The 20,131-nt window shown below is 38.4% G+C and overlaps 2 protein-coding genes across 2 annotated transcripts; both read right to left on the minus strand.

Annotated features, from left to right (window-relative positions):
* Positions 1-10,318: 10,318 nt before the first annotated feature.
* LOC136954211 (signal-regulatory protein beta-2-like) lies at positions 10,319-12,200 on the minus strand. Its single transcript, XM_067247794.1, has 6 exons — positions 12,155-12,200; positions 11,471-11,806; positions 11,025-11,381; positions 10,812-10,928; positions 10,658-10,713; positions 10,319-10,471 (listed from the first exon to the last, which is right to left on the minus strand). Exons 1-6 carry the CDS (start codon positions 12,198-12,200, stop codon positions 10,319-10,321), a joined length of 1,065 nt encoding a protein of 354 aa, XP_067103895.1.
* Positions 12,201-17,059: 4,859 nt separating this feature from the next.
* Positions 17,060-19,871, minus strand: LOC136954448 (signal-regulatory protein beta-2-like). The gene is made up of 5 exons (XM_067248083.1): positions 19,826-19,871; positions 19,153-19,494; positions 18,684-19,040; positions 18,471-18,587; positions 17,060-17,127 (listed from the first exon to the last, which is right to left on the minus strand). The coding sequence occupies exons 1-5, from the start codon at positions 19,869-19,871 to the stop codon at positions 17,060-17,062; spliced, it is 930 nt and encodes a 309-aa protein (XP_067104184.1).
* Positions 19,872-20,131: the final 260 nt, after the last annotated feature.

Consider the following 20,131-nt stretch of genomic DNA (forward strand, 5'->3'; position numbering starts at 1 on the left):
TTCTGACATTAGTAAACGATTTGTTGGTGAAATTACCATTACCTGTGGTTTCAAACCAGTGTAGCTCACTGCAACGCTGTAGCCTACTGTACCCGAGACACTAGTGTGAGTAGCTAACAACAACTCCTCAGCTGTTTAAGTCAAACGGCAACAGAACATGTTCGGCACTCCCCTTACTCAAAAGTCTTTCCGTAGGGAAACTATCTGACTACTAACCTGAACTTCATTGCCACAGCCTAAACTTTGTCAATCTGTTCATGAAAATAATTAATTTCAGCCTAAACCGTACAACGGAACGTTTAATCGAATTCAACCAACGCAATCGCTATCAAGACGAACACAGCAGTAGTCTAGTACTGTACTGTAGTAGTAGAATTTACCGGGGCAGCTTCTCCACACAGGGCTATATCGCATTTTGAGTTGTTACTGACAATGATCGCTACCAGTGAGCTTTTTATGAATGAGCTATTTTCCACTAAATAAATGTCAAGCTTATTTACGTTTTTGGGGGCATATTTTCAGTTAGCAGATGGTACTGTTTGAATCGCGATTCTATCTTCTGCCGGTAAAGTCGTAGAATAATCTTCAAAGGGGGTTCTTTATTAATGAATGAATGCAATATGAGTAGGCTAAATGCCTGAAAATATCACGAGAAGGGACAACTTAAAAGGACGTTTAAGTCATAGAGATTAGGTCCATTTGTACACCGGTCTGCCAAATGTATTCGTTTTGATTCAGCCTGTCAGCTGCCTCTTGCAGGGGAAATGAGAAGACATCATATTTCATTCTACACTTCACTCGTATTTTGAGTTGTAAATGAGCAGCAAAAAAAAGATGCTTTTAAATCTATGTAATCTTTATAAATAATAAGTAGGCCCGATGCATTTTTATATAAAATATACAGACCCCTGTGCAACCGACGCAAGCAAGCACACCCTACAATTTCCCCAGAAATTGTATCCTCTCTAGTTATTATTATTATTATTATTTTTATTCTTTTTGCCCCCCTAAAACTTAGTCAATATTTGGCCTACATAGACAACGTAGGTGTCAAACGTTTCGTCTTGGTAGCGATTGAGTTGCTTCTATTGGAATTTACGTTCCGTTGCATGGTTTGGGCTGAAGTTAAGTTTTTGTGGCGAAAAGTGAAGCTAACGGTGGCTAATTTGCTAGCCACAGTCACTGACGTTACTAACGTCACTACGTCACTAACGTCACGAAAACACGCGTGACTACCTTTGGCAGAACATTCGTTTCGCATCTGTTAACCTGGGGGATAGCTAGGCTAACTATAGCTTTACTGCAAGGCAGCTGCAGAAACGCCACAAGCAAAGAGGCCAGGGTGATAAATATTTACTCATTTTACTTTGTGATATGACACACAATTGTCATGTGTAATGTACAGTATAAGCTGATATTATTAAGGAAGTACATCTACTTTCGGAAACAGTAGTCTACTATTTCACTGAAGTATTAGCATCATGACATTAGCCTGTGTTGCCCGGGCAACACATACTACAGTGGTCTATGATGCATCTGTTTTCAATCGTTAAAATAAACATTCCTCACAAATACATTTTCCTTGTAGGATTTATTATGACATTACATTACAAGTAAACGATTTGTGGGTGAAATTATCATTACCTGTGGTTTCAAACCAGTGTAGCACACTGCAACGCTGTAGCCTACGCGAGACACTACAAAAACATCTACACAGCTGTAGGAAGTCAAACGGCGACAGAACATGTTCGGCACTCCCCTTATATAGCATTTTGCGTTGTTACTGACAATGATCGCTACCAGTGAGCTTTTTATGAAAGCGATTTTCCACTAAATAAATGTCAAGCTTATTTACGTTTTTGGGGGCATATTTTCAGTTAGCAGATGGTACTGTTTGAATCGCGATTCCATCTTCTACTGCCGGTAACGTCATACAATAATGTTCAAAGGGGGTTCTTTATTCATGAATGAATGCAATATGAGTAGGCTAAATTCCTTAAAATATCAACAACAACAAAAGGACGTTTAAGTCATAGAGATTAGGTCAATTTTTACACCGGTCTGCCAAATTTATTCGTTTTGATTCAAAGATGAGGCTGCATCTTGCAGGTGAAATTAGAAGACATCTATTTCATTCTACACTTCACTCGTATTTTCAGTTGTAAATGAGCAGCAAAAAAAAAATGCTTTTAAATCTATGTAATCTTTATAAATAATAAGTATGCATTTTTATATAAAATATACAGAAATATCAGTTGTAAAAATGTCATTCAAAAACGGACCCCTGTGCAACCGACGCAAGCAAGCACACCCTACAATTTCCCCAGAAATTGTATCCTCTCTAGTTGGGTGTGCTCAAGCCTTCGGCGAGAGCACAACCTTTGTTCTCTCACATATATATTATTATTATTTTTTTTCTTTTTTTTTCTTTTTGCCCCCCTAAAACTCAGTAAATACTTGGCCTACATAGACAACGTAGGTGTCAAAAGTTTCGTCTTGGTAGCGATTGAGTTGCTTCTATTGGAATTTACGTTCCGTTGCATGGTTTAAGCTTATATTAAGTTTTTGTGGCGAAAAGTGAAGCTAACGGTGGCTAATTTGCTAGCCACAGTCACTGACGTTACTAACGTCACTGCGTCACTAACGTCACGAAAACACGCGTGACTACCTTTGCCAGAACATTCGTTTAGCATCTGTTAACTTGGGGGATAGCTAGGCTAACTATAGCTTTACTGCAAGGCAGCTGCAGAAACGCCACAAGAAAAGAGGCCAGGGTGATAACTATTTACTCATTTTACTTTGTGATATGACACACAATTGTGATGTGTAATGTACAATATAAGCTGATATTATTAAGGAAGTACATCTACTTTCGGAAACAGTAGTCTACTATTTCACTGAAGTATTAGCATCATGACATTAGCCTGTGTTTCCCGGGCAACACATACTACAGTGGTCTATGATGTAGCGTTATCTGTTTTCAATAGTTAAAATAAACATTCCTCACATATACATTTTCGTTGTAGGATTTATTCTGACATTAGAAAACGATTTGTTGGTGAAATTACCATTACCTGTGGTTTCAAACCAGTGTAGCTCACTGCAACGCTGTAGCTTACCCGAGACACACTACAAAAACATCTAGCTACAGTACACAGCTGTTTAGGAAGTCAAACGGCGACAGAAAATGTTCGGCACTCCCCTTACTTAAATCAAAAGTCTATCTAACTACTAACCTGAACTTCATTGCCACAGCCTAAACGTTGTCAATCTGTTCATGAAAATAATTAATTTCAGCCTAAACCGTACAACGGAACGTTAAATCCAATTCAACCAACGCAATCGCTACCAAGACGAACACAGCAGTAGCCTAGTACTGTACCGTAGTAGTACAATTTACCGGGGCAGCTTCTCAACACAGGGCTATATCGCATTTTGCGTTGTTACTGACAATGATCGCTACCAGTGAGCTTTTTATGAAAGCGATTTTCCACTAAATAAATGTCAAGCTTATTTACGTTTTTGGGGGCATATTTTCAGTTAGCAGATGGTACCGTTTGAATTGCGATTCCATCTTCTACTGCCGGGTAACGTCGTAGAATAATCTTCAAAGGGGTTGTTTATTCATGAATGAATGCAATATGAGTAGGCTAAATGCCTGAAAATATCATGAGAAGAGAAAAACTTAAAATGACGTTTAAATCATAGAGATTAGGTCAATTTTTACACCGGTCTGCAATAATGTCACGAAAACACGCGTGACTACCTTTGGCAGAACATTCGTTTCGCATCTGTTAACTTGGGGGATAGCTAGGCTAACTATAGCTTTACTGCAAGGCAGCTGCAGAAACGCCACAAACAAAGAGGCCAGGGTGATAAATATTTACTCATTTTACTTTGTGATATGACACACAATTGTGATGTGTAATGTACAATATAAGCTGATATTATTAAGGAAGTACATCTACTTTCGGAAACAGTAGTCTACTATTTCACTGAAGTATTAGCATCATGACATTAGCCTGTGTTTCCCGGGCAACACATACTACAGTGGTCTATGATGTATCTGTTTTCAATCGTTAAAATAAACATTCCTCACATATACATTTTCGTTGTAGGATTTATTCTGACATTAGTAAACGATTTGTTGGTGAAATTACCATTACCTGTGGTTTCAAACCAGTGTAGCTCACTGCAACGCTGTAGCCTACTGTACCCGAGACATTAGTGTGAGTAGCTAACAACTCCTCAGCTGTTTAAGTCAAACGGCAACAGAACATGTTCGGCACTCCCCTTACTCAAAAGTCTTTCAGTAGGGAAACTATCTGACTACTAACCTGAACTTCATTGCCACAGCCTAAACTTTGTCAATCTGTTCATGAAAATAATTAATTTCAGCCTAAACCGTACAACGGAACGTTTAATCGAATTCAACCAACGCAATCGCTATCAAGACGAACACAGCAGTAGTCTAGTACTGTACTGTAGTAGTAGAATTTACCGGGGCAGCTTCTCCACACAGGGCTATATCGCATTTTGAGTTGTTACTGACAATGATCGCTACCAGTGAGCATTTTATGAATGAGCTATTTTCCACTAAATAAATGTCAAGCTTATTTACGTTTTTGGGGGCATATTTTCAGTTAGCAGATGGTACTGTTTGAATCGCGATTCTATCTTCTGCCGGTAAAGTTGTAGAATAATCTTCAAAGGGGGTTCTTTATTAATGAATGAATGCAATATGAGTAGGCTAAATGCCTGAAAATATCACGAGAAGGGACAACTTAAAAGGACGTTTAAGTCATAGAGATTAGGTCCATTTGTACACCGGTCTGCCAAATGTATTCGTTTTGATTCAGCCTGTCAGCTGCCTCTTGCAGGGGAAATGAGAAGACATCATATTTCATTCTACACTTCACTCGTATTTTGAGTTGTAAATGAGCAGCAAAAAAAAGATGCTTTTAAATCTATGTAATCTTTATAAATAATAAGTAGGCCCGATGCATTTTTATATAAAATATACAGACCCCTGTGCAACCGACGCAAGCAAGCACACCCTACAATTTCCCCAGAAATTGTATCCTCTCTAGTTACATACATTATATCATTTGAATACATATTCTAAGGTGTAATCCTTTTCCCAGCCCCAGTCAACTGAATTTGGTTCTGATTCAATCGTCTTGCAAAGGACATAAAGAGATGGTAGCACTATAGAGGGAGCAGCTCACGACTGAGAAGAGATGAGGCGTGGAGGCAGGTTGCTGTAAAAATGTTAGGAAATATCATAATCGGTCAGTGTTGCAGTTGCATTTTTCTTGTCAGAGTTTTGGTTCTGAATGGCAACAGCACTTGTAGCCTACGCTCATGTGATCTTCGTCATCATGGCAACCACAACCAGGAAGAGGAAGAGACAGATCTGAACAGGAGGTACTTGGGGTTTGAGTTTGCAGGCTAACACATTGTTGTATTGAAAAGTAGGAAATGTATGAAGATGTAATGGCCCAGGTTCAAGTAATCTTCCAGTTCTCATGTCATCATCATCATCCATAAAAAAGAACTGCTGTTGTATAATGTCACACTGCACCAACTGATACTGAACGTCCATTTATATCCTGTTGAGCTTTTCTCAATTCAGATTTGTAACATTGCATGTCAATGATGGAACAGGGAATGTTTGTCAATTCTGTGTAAAACTTACATTGTTTGAAAATAAAAACAAAAAAAATATGTTTTTTCCTTCATTCATGACATATATAAGACATACTGGATACAATTAATTATGTGATTAACACTGGTAATTCTAAATACAGTGAAATGCTGTCTGCATGCAGAATGCTACAGGAAGTGGTCACTGAGTTTCTTCCCCTCTGCTGTTGGCCTCTTCAACAAGGCCAAGGGACCACACTGACTCAAATGACTTATTGCTTAAAACACTCTGCTTTTGCACTGCACCACAACATGGTATCTTGTACATTTGTATTTTTTGTAATATTTGTATTTTTATATTGTAATTTACGGCAACTTATATTTATTCCACTTAGTACTGCTAGTCTATGTACCCTTAGTATAGTTAGTCCACATATTTAAATTTTAGGTATATGTTTATTGTATGCACCTTCCTGCCAAAGCAAATTCCTTGTCTGTGCAAACTTTCATGGCGAATAAATCCCTTTCTGATTCTGATTCTGATTCTGAGTAGATCCTGCGCAGCCTAAGTCTACCCTAAACACACTTCTGATGGTTGTTTATTGATAAAACATAACTGACATTCACTAATCATGTATGTTTACTACATAAATCACAGACCCCCCCCCCCTAAAACACAGTAAACTATGCCAACATTTTCAAAAAATTATTTAAAGAAACATTTGTTGAATGCTAACCACAGTGTGACCACAGTTCCAGTAGCATTGCAGCTCATAGTACACCCGGATGTGCAGACTGAAAATCTAAAACTCAAAATCACTCGGACACATTATTGTTAATATCAGAGTCAATATAATACAACACAATGAGCTAACCTTAACCGCTACCCTAACAACATTTACGTATTGATTTGCCGTTGATCACTTCATTTCCATTCTGAATACCTCACAGTAGAATATATATTCTGTGTGGTCTCTCTCTCATCGGTTTTACCTCTCGTCCCAAAGAAATACAGAGCTTCAGTTAACTTCTCTTCATATACATCCTGTAAATGATCATAGTTCATAAGTTGTGGTAAAACGAAAGGTTGAAATCAATACAGTTAACAGTCATAGAAAACCACATACATGTTAGGTGCATCCTGGTAAAGCCTACATATTGTTACAATATTGAATGTACAACACTTAACACCTGTATCATACAGTATATACAGTTTATGTTTTAATATTGTATATTTATACAGCATATAAACTGTATGGGTTGGTTTGGACTTTAAGAAAATAAATACCTGAACACTTGACTTTTCAGGAGTTTTCTTGTCATATCCGTGAGAGGCAGTTGTCTCTGTTTAATGACAATGTAACATTAATTAAAAAAAACTCCCAGGGACGCATACCAAAAATATTGTCTATAGCTTTCATAAATTTCCAGTTCAAATATACAACTTTTACCTTTACAATTCTCACACACTGTCCGTGTCTTTCTGGTACAGATGAGGATAATGATCAACACAACACACACAGCTAAAGACACCCCCAGGATGATAACTATGAGATCCACTGCTGGTTCTGGAGGGAACAACAGAAGAGGGAGGCAGCACTGATGTAGTCAAATGTAGAGTTACACCAAACATCCATCTACCTACACTCATATTCATTACCTTTAACATCCAGTCTTGTTCCATTGCCAAACAGTATCTCTCCACATGTGGCCACTGCACAGTAGTAAGTCCCAGAATCAGAGGGGCTGAGGCTGTTCTTGGAGAAGCTGGTTAGAGGACAGTTACCTGAATGTTTACAATGAAAAAAGTATGAATACAACATAGCCTGCTTATAAAATGCTGTTTCTAGACTACGATGTTATACATACCCTTTACAGTCACAAAGGTGCCGTTTCTGAATGCCATCCTATACTGTGTTCCGGTTGTACAGAAGTATATTCCCTTGTCTGAACTGGTTATGTTTTGGATGTTTAGATTATAAGTACCATTAACCATATTTGCAGAGAAACGTTCTTCTACCAAAACAGTTGATTTAGTTCCATTGTGAACCACAACACGTTGGAACATGTGTTTAATAGTTTGTCTGTACCAGAATGTCCAGGGAAAGTCTGATTCTGATATTGCACACTGCAGTGTTACAGTTCCACCGGGTTCAGCTGTGGTCAAATGAATGTGTCCGTGAACATCCTCACTTTGAATAAGATCTAGAAAATGGGGAAACCATGTTTTAAAGGAAACATTTTCTCTCAGAAATCAAACTGACAGTGCAGGATCACTCTGCCAACTGGAAATAAAAACCCACCCACTTTTGTACCATGTTTTGAGTCCAGATTTCAAAACAGAATTGCATTAGTAACAAAGGTTTTTTAGTATTTAAAGGTTTTTATTCCACTATTTATTATGAATGATTACATGAGCTAACCGTCCAACACTTTTTAGAAAATCCATCGACTCCACAAAGATCATTGTAGACACTCAATTATCTTCCTACAAATCTTAAATCGGTATCAACGAACCCAAACCAAGTTTTGAAAGTCATCAGAGATGCCGTTGGCACTCTGTTAATACTTTCTTGATAGTTTGAGAATCTACAGTTGACCTACATGGAACAAACCAAACAGAGTGTAACTGTTAACTGATAAAATGCACACTTACACAGTTGAGAGAGAAGAAGTACACAGATATGTCTGACTGAGATCATCTTGGTGCTTTGCGATGATAAGTTTGTCTTTTGACTTTTAACTTATGAGCAGACCTTCGGCCTGGATTCAGAGGCAACCTGATTGGTGGAATGGACTTCCTGTGATGTATCCACCAATAAGCTAAAGAAAGCACTGATGAATATTAAGAACATGCATTAGCATAGTCCCAGTTGTGCTTGCCTTTATGTAGCTATTCATATACAGTAATCCCTCGTTTATCGCGGGGGTTACGTTCCGAAAATGACCCGCGATAAGTGAAATCCGCGAAATAGAAAACTTTTTTTTTAAATACAATTAGCAACTATTACATGTATACAAATACAGTGACTCACGTGTAGGCCGTTTCACTGCTCTTCAGACTGGGCCGCTGCATCCTGACTGCGCGTTTCGTCGACATTATGGGTTTAGGAGATGTTCGAAATTACAAGATAATTTGGCCAACTTAACGTAAATTTGCCAAGCTGTTTTATGTACGTACACATAACTGCACGAGACGACAAAATGATAGCACAATTCGTAGCATGTTTTGATACAAGAAGCGGGAGTGAGTTTTTAGCGAATCAGAATGCAGAGCACAATGCACCAAAAAAGAAAAAAAATGCATTATGAAAATCCGCGAAATAGCGAATCCGCGATAAGTGAACCGCGAAGTGGCGATTGATCACTGTACAAATACTACATTAACATATACATAGTCTTAATTGCCTGGTCACTATGAAGTCAAATCCATATTATGTTTCCTTTATCAAATCAAGGTGCTGTTCTTTCCTGCAGTGTGTCAGTTAGTGCCTACTAAAATGAAAGCGTTGTTAAGATAGTCAAAGCATTTCTCATGAAGAATTCAGATTAATTTCACACTCATTTTATACCACAACAATCACAGATCCCCCCAAAAAACTGTTGATTAACTCAACATCTGTGAAGGCTCTGCCACAGATGCTGACACACAGGGAGTCAAAACTAGAACTGGAGTCGAGGGCAGGGGGCAAAGGGTGCGATCGCCATGCTGCGCAGGTGCAGTGAGAGTAGGGTGACCACCTGTCCCGCTTTGCGTTGTATCGCACAGCATTTTCAATATGCGACGTGCGGGATAAGGGGTGAAAATGCTGTGCGACACAACGCAAAGCGGGACAGGTGGTCACCCTAAGTGAGAGTGGTGGAAGGTACCATTCATCAGATTGACAAACAGGCATGTATTTATCGGCTATCACCTTACAAAGGGATGATGAGTTTTACATCTGTATGTTTCGGAAATTGTATACACGTGTATCTGTCTTTCATTACACTGTCAGTGATGTGTATAACAACATAATTATTGCGTAGCCGGTATGTTAATGGTGGGCGGGGCAACTGGTATAGGAGGAGCCTCACTGTATTAACTTGTCTGACACGCCCCGGAGCGTGGTGCACTGTGGGAAGGCAAGCGGTGCAGAGCATTAAATAACGCTGTAGTGGACACGCAGTAAGTCAGGCTCTGTGATGTGTGATAGTATTCATGCATGTTTATTGTTTTTGGGTTTTGTTTCACTGTAAATACTTTATACCTTTAGGGATTGTTTTGACCGACATTGGCCGGGTTTCCCAGGTTCGTTAAGAAGCTCTTAACGCTAAGAGCTTCTTAGGAGCGTTCTACTTAACAAATCTGGGAAACCCGGCCATTGTCAAATGAAAAAACACAATTGCATTCACATGCTCCTGCAGATCCATCATTTATAATTTATAGCAACGACCCGGGGAGCACTTCCTGACAACGTCTTACAAAACTATGTCTAGAAACATTTATTGAATGCGAACCACAGTGACACCACAGTTCTTGTTGCATCACTGTGCCTGAGAGTAATCTTGCACACTGAATATCTAGTGACCACATATACTACTTTGAAACTAAGAAATCACAAACACATGATTAATATCAGACTTAATAAAATACAACATTATGAGCTAACGTTAACTGCCACCTCGACAATGTTTACAAACTGATTTCCTGTTGACCACTTCCCTCCCAGTCAGAACCCCTCACATCAGAGTACACACTCTCCTGTGGGGTCTCTCTCTTCCTTCTTCCTCTTTTACCTTTCATCTCAGAGAACTGCAGAGCAGCATAGTTCAAGTCTTCACCTTCCTGTGAAGAATCACAATGTATAAGTAACTGTAACATGAAATGTACAACAACAGAACTAAAGGAGATCGTTGTCACACACTGAAATCATACAATTAAATTGCGTCATGGTAAAGCCTGCATATTGTTTCAATGATTTTTATCATTTACATCTGGTGGTTTGGACCATATTTTTTGTACCAACTCTACCTGACCATTTACCTGTTCAGGAGTTGTCTTGTCAGGTCCATGATAGGTAACACTCACTGTTCAATGACAATGTAACATTCATTAGAAAACATTTCCAGTGCATCATACAATTATTGTGGTGTTCCATAAATCTCCAGTTCAAATATACGTTTACCTTTACAATTCTCACACACTGTCCGTGTCTTTCTGGTACAGATGAGGATTATGATCAACACAACACACACAGCTAAAGACACCCCCAGGATGATAACTATGAGATCCACTGCTGGTTCTGGAGGGAACAACAGAAGAGGGAGGCAGCACTGATGTAGTCAAATGTAGAGTTACACCAAACATCCATCCACCTAGACTCATATTCATTACCTACCAACATCCAGTCTTGTTCCATTGCCAAACAGTATCTCTCCACATGTGGCCACTGCACAGTAGTAAGTCCCAGAATCAGAGGAGCTGACGTTGTTCTTGGAGAGGCTGTAGACACAGCTCCGTGTAGGAGAGGGAGTCTCAGGTCTCTTCTCACACTCTACACTCCTGTCTCCTTGGGTGTAAAGGAGTCCTGGATGGGATTCTCCTGCCCCGGCTCTGAACCAGAACACACTGTGTTGTCCTGTACAGGACTCAGGGAGGACTGAACACTGCAGAGTCACAGAGTCTCCTGGGTGGACTGGCTCAGACTCTGGCTGCTGCAACACTGTCTGGTAGTCAGATCTCAGAAGATGGTTACCTGAATATTTACAAAGAAAAAAATATAAATACAATATAGTCTACAATATGCTGATAAAATATTGTTTATAAACTACAATGTATACATACCCCTTGCAACCACAAAGGCGCCGTTTCTGAATTCCATCTTCTGCTTCATTGCTTTTACACAGAAGTATATTCCCTTGTCTGAACTGGTTATATTTAGGATTTGTAGAACATAATTACCATCAACGATTTTTGCAGAGAAACGCTCTCCTAAATACTTTTTATGTCCTCCATTTTTTGTTTGATCTGCTACAAGTTGGGGCATGTGTCCAATGGTTTGCTTGTACCAGTATAGCATTTCATAGTCTTCCGACACTGCACATGGCAGTGTCACAGTTCCACCGTGTTCAGCAATGGTCAAATTCATATTTTGGTGAATGTCCTCACTTTCATTCAGATCTAGAAAAATGGCAAATTGTTAAAGGACATCATTTTTCCAGACTTTGTAATTGCATTAATCCAGAAAAATAAAAGTATTTTGTACAGCAATATTTTCAGTCCACTCATTATCTGTATATTATAATATATTGCACATGAAACTTTTCTAAATAATCCATGTACAATGTCAATTACCAGAGTCCTAATCAACTATCAATACATCTTAACTTGGTATAAACTAATTCAAACCAGTTTTTGAAAATATCAGCAGAGATGCCATTAGTACCCAGTTAATATGTCGTTTGAGAATCTACAGTTGATCTATAGAGAACAATCCTAAATAATGTAACTGATCAAATATACACTTACACAGTTGAGATAGAAGAAGTACACAGATATGTCTGATTGAGATCATCTTGGAGGTTTGCGATGATAGTCTTTTCTTATTTATAACTTATGAGCAGAACCTCTGGTCTGGATTTATATCCAACCTGATTGGGGGAAAGGACATCATGTGACGTATAACTTGTGACTTCCTCCGACAGTTATAAACATGTGCTAGTTTTATTTTTACATGTATTTAATCTGACTGTCTGTTCAATGCAAGGTTTACACTTTGACAAATAATTGACTGCCACGTCACAAGAAAGGCAAATGTTTATTTTATCCTTATGTATCTAATCAAGGTGCTCTTTATTTCTAGAAAGTGTTAGATAATGTTTACTTAAAGGAAAGGGATGTTAAGATGCTCAACGCATTTACCATAAAGAACATACCGTAATGATTTGATGAGTTTATTTATATTTGTATTTTACAACTTTTGTTTATAATTGGGTGTGCTTTGCCTTCGGCAAGGGCACAACCTTTGTTCTCTCACATATATATTATTATTATTATTATTATTATTTTTATTCTTTTTGCCCCCCTAAAACTTAGTCAATATTTGGCCTACATAGACAACGTAGGTGTCAAACGTTTCGTCTTGGTAGCGATTGAGTTGCTTCTATTGGAATTTACGTTCCGTTGCATGGTTTGGGCTGAAGTTAAGTTTTTGTGGCGAAAAGTGAAGCTAACGGTGGCTAATTTGCTAGCCACAGTCACTGACGTTACTAACGTCACTACGTCACTAACGTCACGAAAACACGCGTGACTACCTTTGGCAGAACATTCGTTTCGCATCTGTTAACCTGGGGGATAGCTAGGCTAACTATAGCTTTACTGCAAGGCAGCTGCAGAAACGCCACAAGCAAAGAGGCCAGGGTGATAAATATTTACTCATTTTACTTTGTGATATGACACACAATTGTCATGTGTAATGTACAGTATAAGCTGATATTATTAAGGAAGTACATCTACTTTCGGAAACAGTAGTCTACTATTTCACTGAAGTATTAGCATCATGACATTAGCCTGTGTTGCCCGGGCAACACATACTACAGTGGTCTATGATGCATCTGTTTTCAATCGTTAAAATAAACATTCCTCACAAATACATTTTCCTTGTAGGATTTATTATGACATTACATTACAAGTAAACGATTTGTGGGTGAAATTATCATTACCTGTGGTTTCAAACCAGTGTAGCACACTGCAACGCTGTAGCCTACGCGAGACACTACAAAAACATCTACACAGCTGTAGGAAGTCAAACGGCGACAGAACATGTTCGGCACTCCCCTTATATAGCATTTTGCGTTGTTACTGACAATGATCGCTACCAGTGAGCTTTTTATGAAAGCGATTTTCCACTAAATAAATGTCAAGCTTATTTACGTTTTTGGGGGCATATTTTCAGTTAGCAGATGGTACTGTTTGAATCGCGATTCCATCTTCTACTGCCGGTAACGTCATACAATAATGTTCAAAGGGGGTTCTTTATTCATGAATGAATGCAATATGAGTAGGCTAAATTCCTTAAAATATCAACAACAACAAAAGGACGTTTAAGTCATAGAGATTAGGTCAATTTTTACACCGGTCTGCCAAATTTATTCGTTTTGATTCAAAGATGAGGCTGCATCTTGCAGGTGAAATTAGAAGACATCTATTTCATTCTACACTTCACTCGTATTTTCAGTTGTAAATGAGCAGCAAAAAAAAAAATGCTTTTAAATCTATGTAATCTTTATAAATAATAAGTATGCATTTTTATATAAAATATACAGAAATATCAGTTGTAAAAATGTCATTCAAAAACGGACCCCTGTGCAACCGACGCAAGCAAGCACACCCTACAATTTCCCCAGAAATTGTATCCTCTCTAGTTGGGTGTGCTCAAGCCTTCGGCGAGAGCACAACCTTTGTTCTCTCACATATATATTATTATTATTTTTTTTCTTTTTTTTTCTTTTTGCCCCCCTAAAACTCAGTAAATACTTGGCCTACATAGACAACGTAGGTGTCAAACGTTTCGTCTTGGTAGTGATTGAGTTGCTTCTATTGGAATTTACGTTCCGTTGCATGGTTTAAGCTTAAATTAAGTTTTTGTGGCGAAAAGTGAAGCTAACGGTGGCTAATTTGCTAGCCACAGTCACTGACGTTACTAACGTCACTGCGTCACTTACGTCACGAAAACACGCGTGACTACCTTTGCCAGAACATTCGTTTAGCATCTGTTAACTTGGGGGATAGCTAGGCTAACTATAGCTTTACTGCAAGGCAGCTGCAGAAACGCCACAAGAAAAGAGGCCAGGGTGATAACTATTTACTCATTTTACTTTGTGATATGACACACAATTGTGATGTGTAATGTACAATATAAGCTGATATTATTAAGGAAGTACATCTACTTTCGGAAACAGTAGTCTACTATTTCACTGAAGTATTAGCATCATGACATTAGCCTGTGTTTCCCGGGCAACACATACTACAGTGGTCTATGATGTAGCGTTATCTGTTTTCAATAGTTAAAATAAACATTCCTCACATATACATTTTCGTTGTAGGATTTATTCTGACATTAGAAAACGATTTGTTGGTGAAATTACCATTACCTGTGGTTTCAAACCAGTGTAGCTCACTGCAACGCTGTAGCTTACCCGAGACACACTACAAAAACATCTAGCTACAGTACACAGCTGTTTAGGAAGTCAAACGGCGACAGAAAATGTTCGGCACTCCCCTTACTTAAATCAAAAGTCTATCTAACTACTAACCTGAACTTCATTGCCACAGCCTAAAGTTGTCAATCTGTTCATGAAAATAATTAATTTCAGCCTAAACCGTACGTTAAATCCAATTCAACCAACGCAATCGCTACCAAGACGAACACAGCAGTAGCCTAGTACTGTACCGTAGTAGTACAATTTACCGGGGCAGCTTCTCAACACAGGGCTATATCGCATTTTGCGTTGTTACTGACAATGATCGCTACCAGTGAGCTTTTTATGAAAGCGATTTTCCACTAAATAAATGTCAAGCTTATTTACGTTTTTGGGGGCATATTTTCAGTTAGCAGATGGTACCGTTTGAATTGCGATTCCATCTTCTACTGCCGGGTAACGTCGTAGAATAATCTTCAAAGGGGTTGTTTATTCATGAATGAATGCAATATGAGTAGGCTAAATGCCTGAAAATATCATGAGAAGAGAAAACTTAAAATGTCGTTTAAATCATAGAGATTAGGTCAATTTTTACACCGGTCTGCAATAATGTCACGAAAACAGGCGTGACTACCTTTGGCAGAACATTCGTTTCGCATCTGTTAACTTGGGGGATAGCTAGGCTAACTATAGCTTTACTGCAAGGCAGCTGCAGAAACGCCACAAACAAAGAGGCCAGGGTGATAAATATTTACTCATTTTACTTTGTGATATGACACACAATTGTGATGTGTAATGTACAATATAAGCTGATATTATTAAGGAAGTACATCTACTTTCGGAAACAGTAGTCTACTATTTCACTGAAGTATTAGCATCATGACATTAGCCTGTGTTTCCCGGGCAACACATACTACAGTGGTCTATGATGTATCTGTTTTCAATCGTTAAAATTAACATTCCTCACATATACATTTTCGTTGTAGGATTTATTCTGACATTAGTAAACGATTTGTTGGTGAAATTACCATTACCTGTGGTTTCAAACCAGTGTAGCTCACTGCAACGCTGTAGCCTACTGTACCCGAGACATTAGTGTGAGTAGCTAACAACAACTCCTCAGCTGTTTAAGTCAAACGGCAACAGAACATGTTCGGCACTCCCCTTACTCAAAAGTCTTTCAGTAGGGAAACTATCTGACTACTAACCTGAACTTCATTGCCACAGCCTAAACTTTGTCAATCTGTTCATGAAAATAATTAATTTCAGCCTAAACCGTACAACGGAACGTTTAATCGAATTCAACCAACGCAATCGCTATCAAGACGAACACAGCAGTAGTCTAGTACTGTACTGTAGTAGTAGAATTTACCGGGGCAGCTTCTCCACACAGGGCTATATCGCATTTTGAGTTGTTACTGACAATGATCGCTACCAGTGAGCATTTTATGAATGAGCTATTTTCCACTAAATAAATGTCAAGCTTATTTACGTTTTTGGGGGCATATTTTCAGTTAGCAGATGGTACTGTTTGAATCGCGATTCTATCTTCTGCCGGTAAAGTTGTAGAATAATCTTCAAAGGGGGTTCTTTATTAATGAATGAATGCAATATGAGTAGGCTAAATGCCTGAAAATATCACGAGAAGGGACAACTTAAAAGGACGTTTAAGTCATAGAGATTAGGTCCATTTGTACACCGGTCTGCCAAATGTATTCGTTTTGATTCAGCCTGTCAGCTGCCTCTTGCAGGGGAAATGAGAAGACATCATATTTCATTCTACACTTCACTCGTATTTTGAGTTGTAAATGAGCAGCAAAAAAAAGATGCTTTTAAATCTATGTAATCTTTATAAATAATAAGTAGGCCCGATGCATTTTTATATAAAATATACAGACCCCTGTGCAACCGACGCAAGCAAGCACACCCTACAATTTCCCCAGAAATTGTATCCTCTCTAGTTACATACATTATATCATTTGAATACATATTCTAAGGTGTAATCCTTTTCCCAGCCCCAGTCAACTGAATTTGGTTCTGATTCAATCGTCTTGCAAAGGACATAAAGAGATGGTAGCACTATAGAGGGAGCAGCTCACGACTGAGAAGAGATGAGGCGTGGAGGCAGGTTGCTGTAAAAATGTTAGGAAATATCATAATCGGTCAGTGTTGCAGTTGCATTTTTCTTGTCAGAGTTTTGGTTCTGAATGGCAACAGCACTTGTAGCCTACGCTCATGTGATCTTCGTCATCATGGCAACCACAACCAGGAAGAGGAAGAGACAGATCTGAACAGGAGGTACTTGGGGTTTGAGTTTGCAGGCTAACACATTGTTGTATTGAAAAGTAGGAAATGTATGAAGATGTAATGGCCCAGGTTCAAGTAATCTTCCAGTTCTCATGTCATCATCATCATCCATAAAAAAGAACTGCTGTTGTATAATGTCACACTGCACCAACTGATACTGAACGTCCATTTATATCCTGTTGAGCTTTTCTCAATTCAGATTTGTAACATTGCATGTCAATGATGGAACAGGGAATGTTTGTCAATTCTGTGTAAAACTTACATTGTTTGAAAATAAAAACAAAAAAAATATGTTTTTTCCTTCATTCATGACATATATAAGACATACTGGATACAATTAATTATGTGATTAACACTGGTAATTCTCAATACAGTAAAATGCTGTCTGCATGCAGAATGCTACAGGAAGTGGTCACTGAGTAGATCCTGCGCAGCCTAAGTCTACCCTAAACACACTTCCGATGGTTGTTTATTGATAAAACATAGTTATATTTAACAACTGACATTCACTAATCATGTATGTTTACTACATAAATCACAGACCCCCCCCCCTAAAACACAGTAAACTATGCCAACATTTTCAAAAAATTATTTAAAGAAACATTTGTTGAATGCTAACCACAGTGTGACCACAGTTCCAGTAGCATTGCAGCTCATAGTACACCCGGATGTGCAGACTGAAAATCTAAAACTCAAAATCACTCGGACACATTATTGTTAATATCAGAGTCAATATAATACAACACAATGAGCTAACCTTAACCGCTACCCTAACAACATTTACGTATTGATTTGCCGTTGATCACTTCATTTCCATTCTGAATACCTCACAGTAGAATATATATTCTGTGTGGTCTCTCTCTCATCGGTTTTACCTCTCGTCCCAAAGAAATACAGAGCTTCAGTTAACTTCTCTTCATATTCATCCTGTAAATGATCATAGTTCATAAGTTGTGGTAAAACGAAAGGTTGAAATCAATACAGTTAACAGTCATAGAAAACCACATACATGTTAGGTGCATCCTGGTAAAGCCTACATATTGTTACAATATTGAATGTACAACACTTAACACCTGTATCATACAGTATATACAGTTTATGTTTTAATATTGTATATTTATACAGCATATAAACTGTATGGGTTGGTTTGGACTTTAAGAAAATAAATACCTGAACACTTGACTTTTCAGGAGTTTTCTTGTCATATCCGTGAGAGGCAGTTGTCTCTGTTTAATGACAATGTAACATTAATAAAAATAAACTCCCAGGGCCTCATACCAAAAATATTGTCTATAGCTTTTAATCTTTCATAAATTTCCAGTTCAAACAACTTTTACCTTTACAATTCTCACACACTGTCCGTGTCTTTCTGGTACAGATGAGGATAATGATCAACACAACACACACAGCTAAAGACACCCCCAGGATGATAACTATGAGATCCACTGCTGGTTCTGGAGGGAACAACAGAAGAGGGAGGCAGCACTGATGTAGTCAAATGTAGAGTTACACCAAACATCCATCCACCTAGAATCATATTCATTACCTACCAACATCCAATCTTGTTCCATTGCCAAACAGTATCTCTCCACATGTGGCCACTGCACAGTAGAAAGTTCCAGAATCAGAGGAGCTGAGGTTGTTCTTGGAGAGGCTGTAGACACAGCTCCGTGTAGGAGAGGGAGTCTCAGGTCTCTTCTCACACTCTTCACTCCTGTCTCCTTGGGTGTAAAGGAGTCCTGGATGGGATTCTCCTGCCCCGGCTCTGAACCAGAACACACTGTGTTGTCCTGTACAGGACTCAGAGAGGACTGAACACTGCAGAGTCACAGAGTCTCCTGGGTGGACTGGCTCAGACTCTGGCTGCTGCAACACGGTCTGGTAGTGAGATCTCAGAAGATGGTTACCTGAATATTTACAATGAAAAAGAACATTGCACTTGGTGACATATTAACAAAAAAATATATAAAATCTGCTAATATAATGTTGTTTAACATCTATCTACTGTGGGATACGTACCCCTCACAGTCACAAAGGTGCCGTTTCTGAAATTCATCCTAAACATCGTTCCGGTTTGACAGAAGTATATTCCTTCGTCTGAACTGGTTATGTACTTTATTTTTAAAACAGAATTCTCATTAACCATTTCTGCAGAGAAACGCAGAGAATCTCCCAAAACATTTAAATTTGGTTTATTTGGACTATTAAACGCTAAAAGTTGGGGCATATGTCCAAGGGTTTGCTTGTACCAGTATATCATTGGATAGTCTCCTGATATCACACACTGCAGTGTTACAGTTCCACCGTGTTCAGCTGTGGTCAAGGGAATATGTTGGTGAACATCCTCACTTTGAATCAGATCTAGAACATGGGAAAACATTTTGTAAGACAATCAAATTTTCTCTTAGACATCAACTTGCCAGGGCAGAATCACTCTGCCAACTGGGAAGAAGCTATTCTCTGTATTATATGTGAAACATATTTTGATCATCCATATACAATATCAATTGTCATAAAGACCCAATTAACTATTCATAAATCTTAAATTGATGTAATCTAACCCGAACCAGTTGTTAAAAATCAACAGAGATGTCTTTAGTTCCCAGTTAATACTTAATTTGAGTATCGACAGTTGATCTATATGTAACAATTCAAAATAGTGTAACTGATAACTGATAAAATATACACTTACACAGCTGAGAGAGAAGAAGTACACAGATATGTCTGACTGAGATCATCTTGGTGCTTTGCCATGATAGTTTGTCTTTTCTGACTTTTAACTCATGAGCAGAACTTTGGCCTGGATTCAGATGCAACCTGATTGGTGGAAGGGACTTCCTGTGACAAATCCACCAATAGGCTAAAGAAAGCACTTATGTACATTAAGAACATGCATTAACATAGTCCCAGTTTTGCATGCCTTCATGTAGGTATTCATATACACATTAACCTTTCATCTGACTGTTCATGATACGTTCCTTTACTTAAAAAAAAAACA

Source organism: Osmerus mordax, chromosome 12, assembly GCF_038355195.1.
Source record: "Osmerus mordax isolate fOsmMor3 chromosome 12, fOsmMor3.pri, whole genome shotgun sequence".
Lineage (NCBI taxonomy): Eukaryota > Metazoa > Chordata > Actinopteri > Osmeriformes > Osmeridae > Osmerus > Osmerus mordax.

What these genes read in the sequence shown, in the direction of transcription:
- LOC136954211 (XM_067247794.1), bottom strand. Translation starts at nt 12,200, where the DNA reads ATGATCTCAATCAGACATATCTGTGTACTTCTTCTATCTCAACTGT. An exon ending in CGCCTTTGTGGTTGCAAGGG is followed by an intron (nt 11,382 to 11,470) that starts GTATGTATACAT and finishes GTAAATATTCAG; the next exon opens with GTAACCATCTTCTGAGATCT. An exon ending in CTGAACAGGTAAATGGTCAG is followed by an intron (nt 10,472 to 10,657) that starts GTAGAGTTGGTA and finishes GATTCTTCACAG; the next exon opens with GAAGGTGAAGACTTGAACTA.
- LOC136954448 (XM_067248083.1), bottom strand. Translation starts at nt 19,871, where the DNA reads ATGATCTCAGTCAGACATATCTGTGTACTTCTTCTCTCTCAGCTGT. An exon ending in ACTTCTTCTCTCTCAGCTGT is followed by an intron (nt 19,495 to 19,825) that starts GTAAGTGTATAT and finishes CCCATGTTCTAG; the next exon opens with ATCTGATTCAAAGTGAGGAT. An exon ending in CACCTTTGTGACTGTGAGGG is followed by an intron (nt 19,041 to 19,152) that starts GTACGTATCCCA and finishes GTAAATATTCAG; the next exon opens with GTAACCATCTTCTGAGATCT.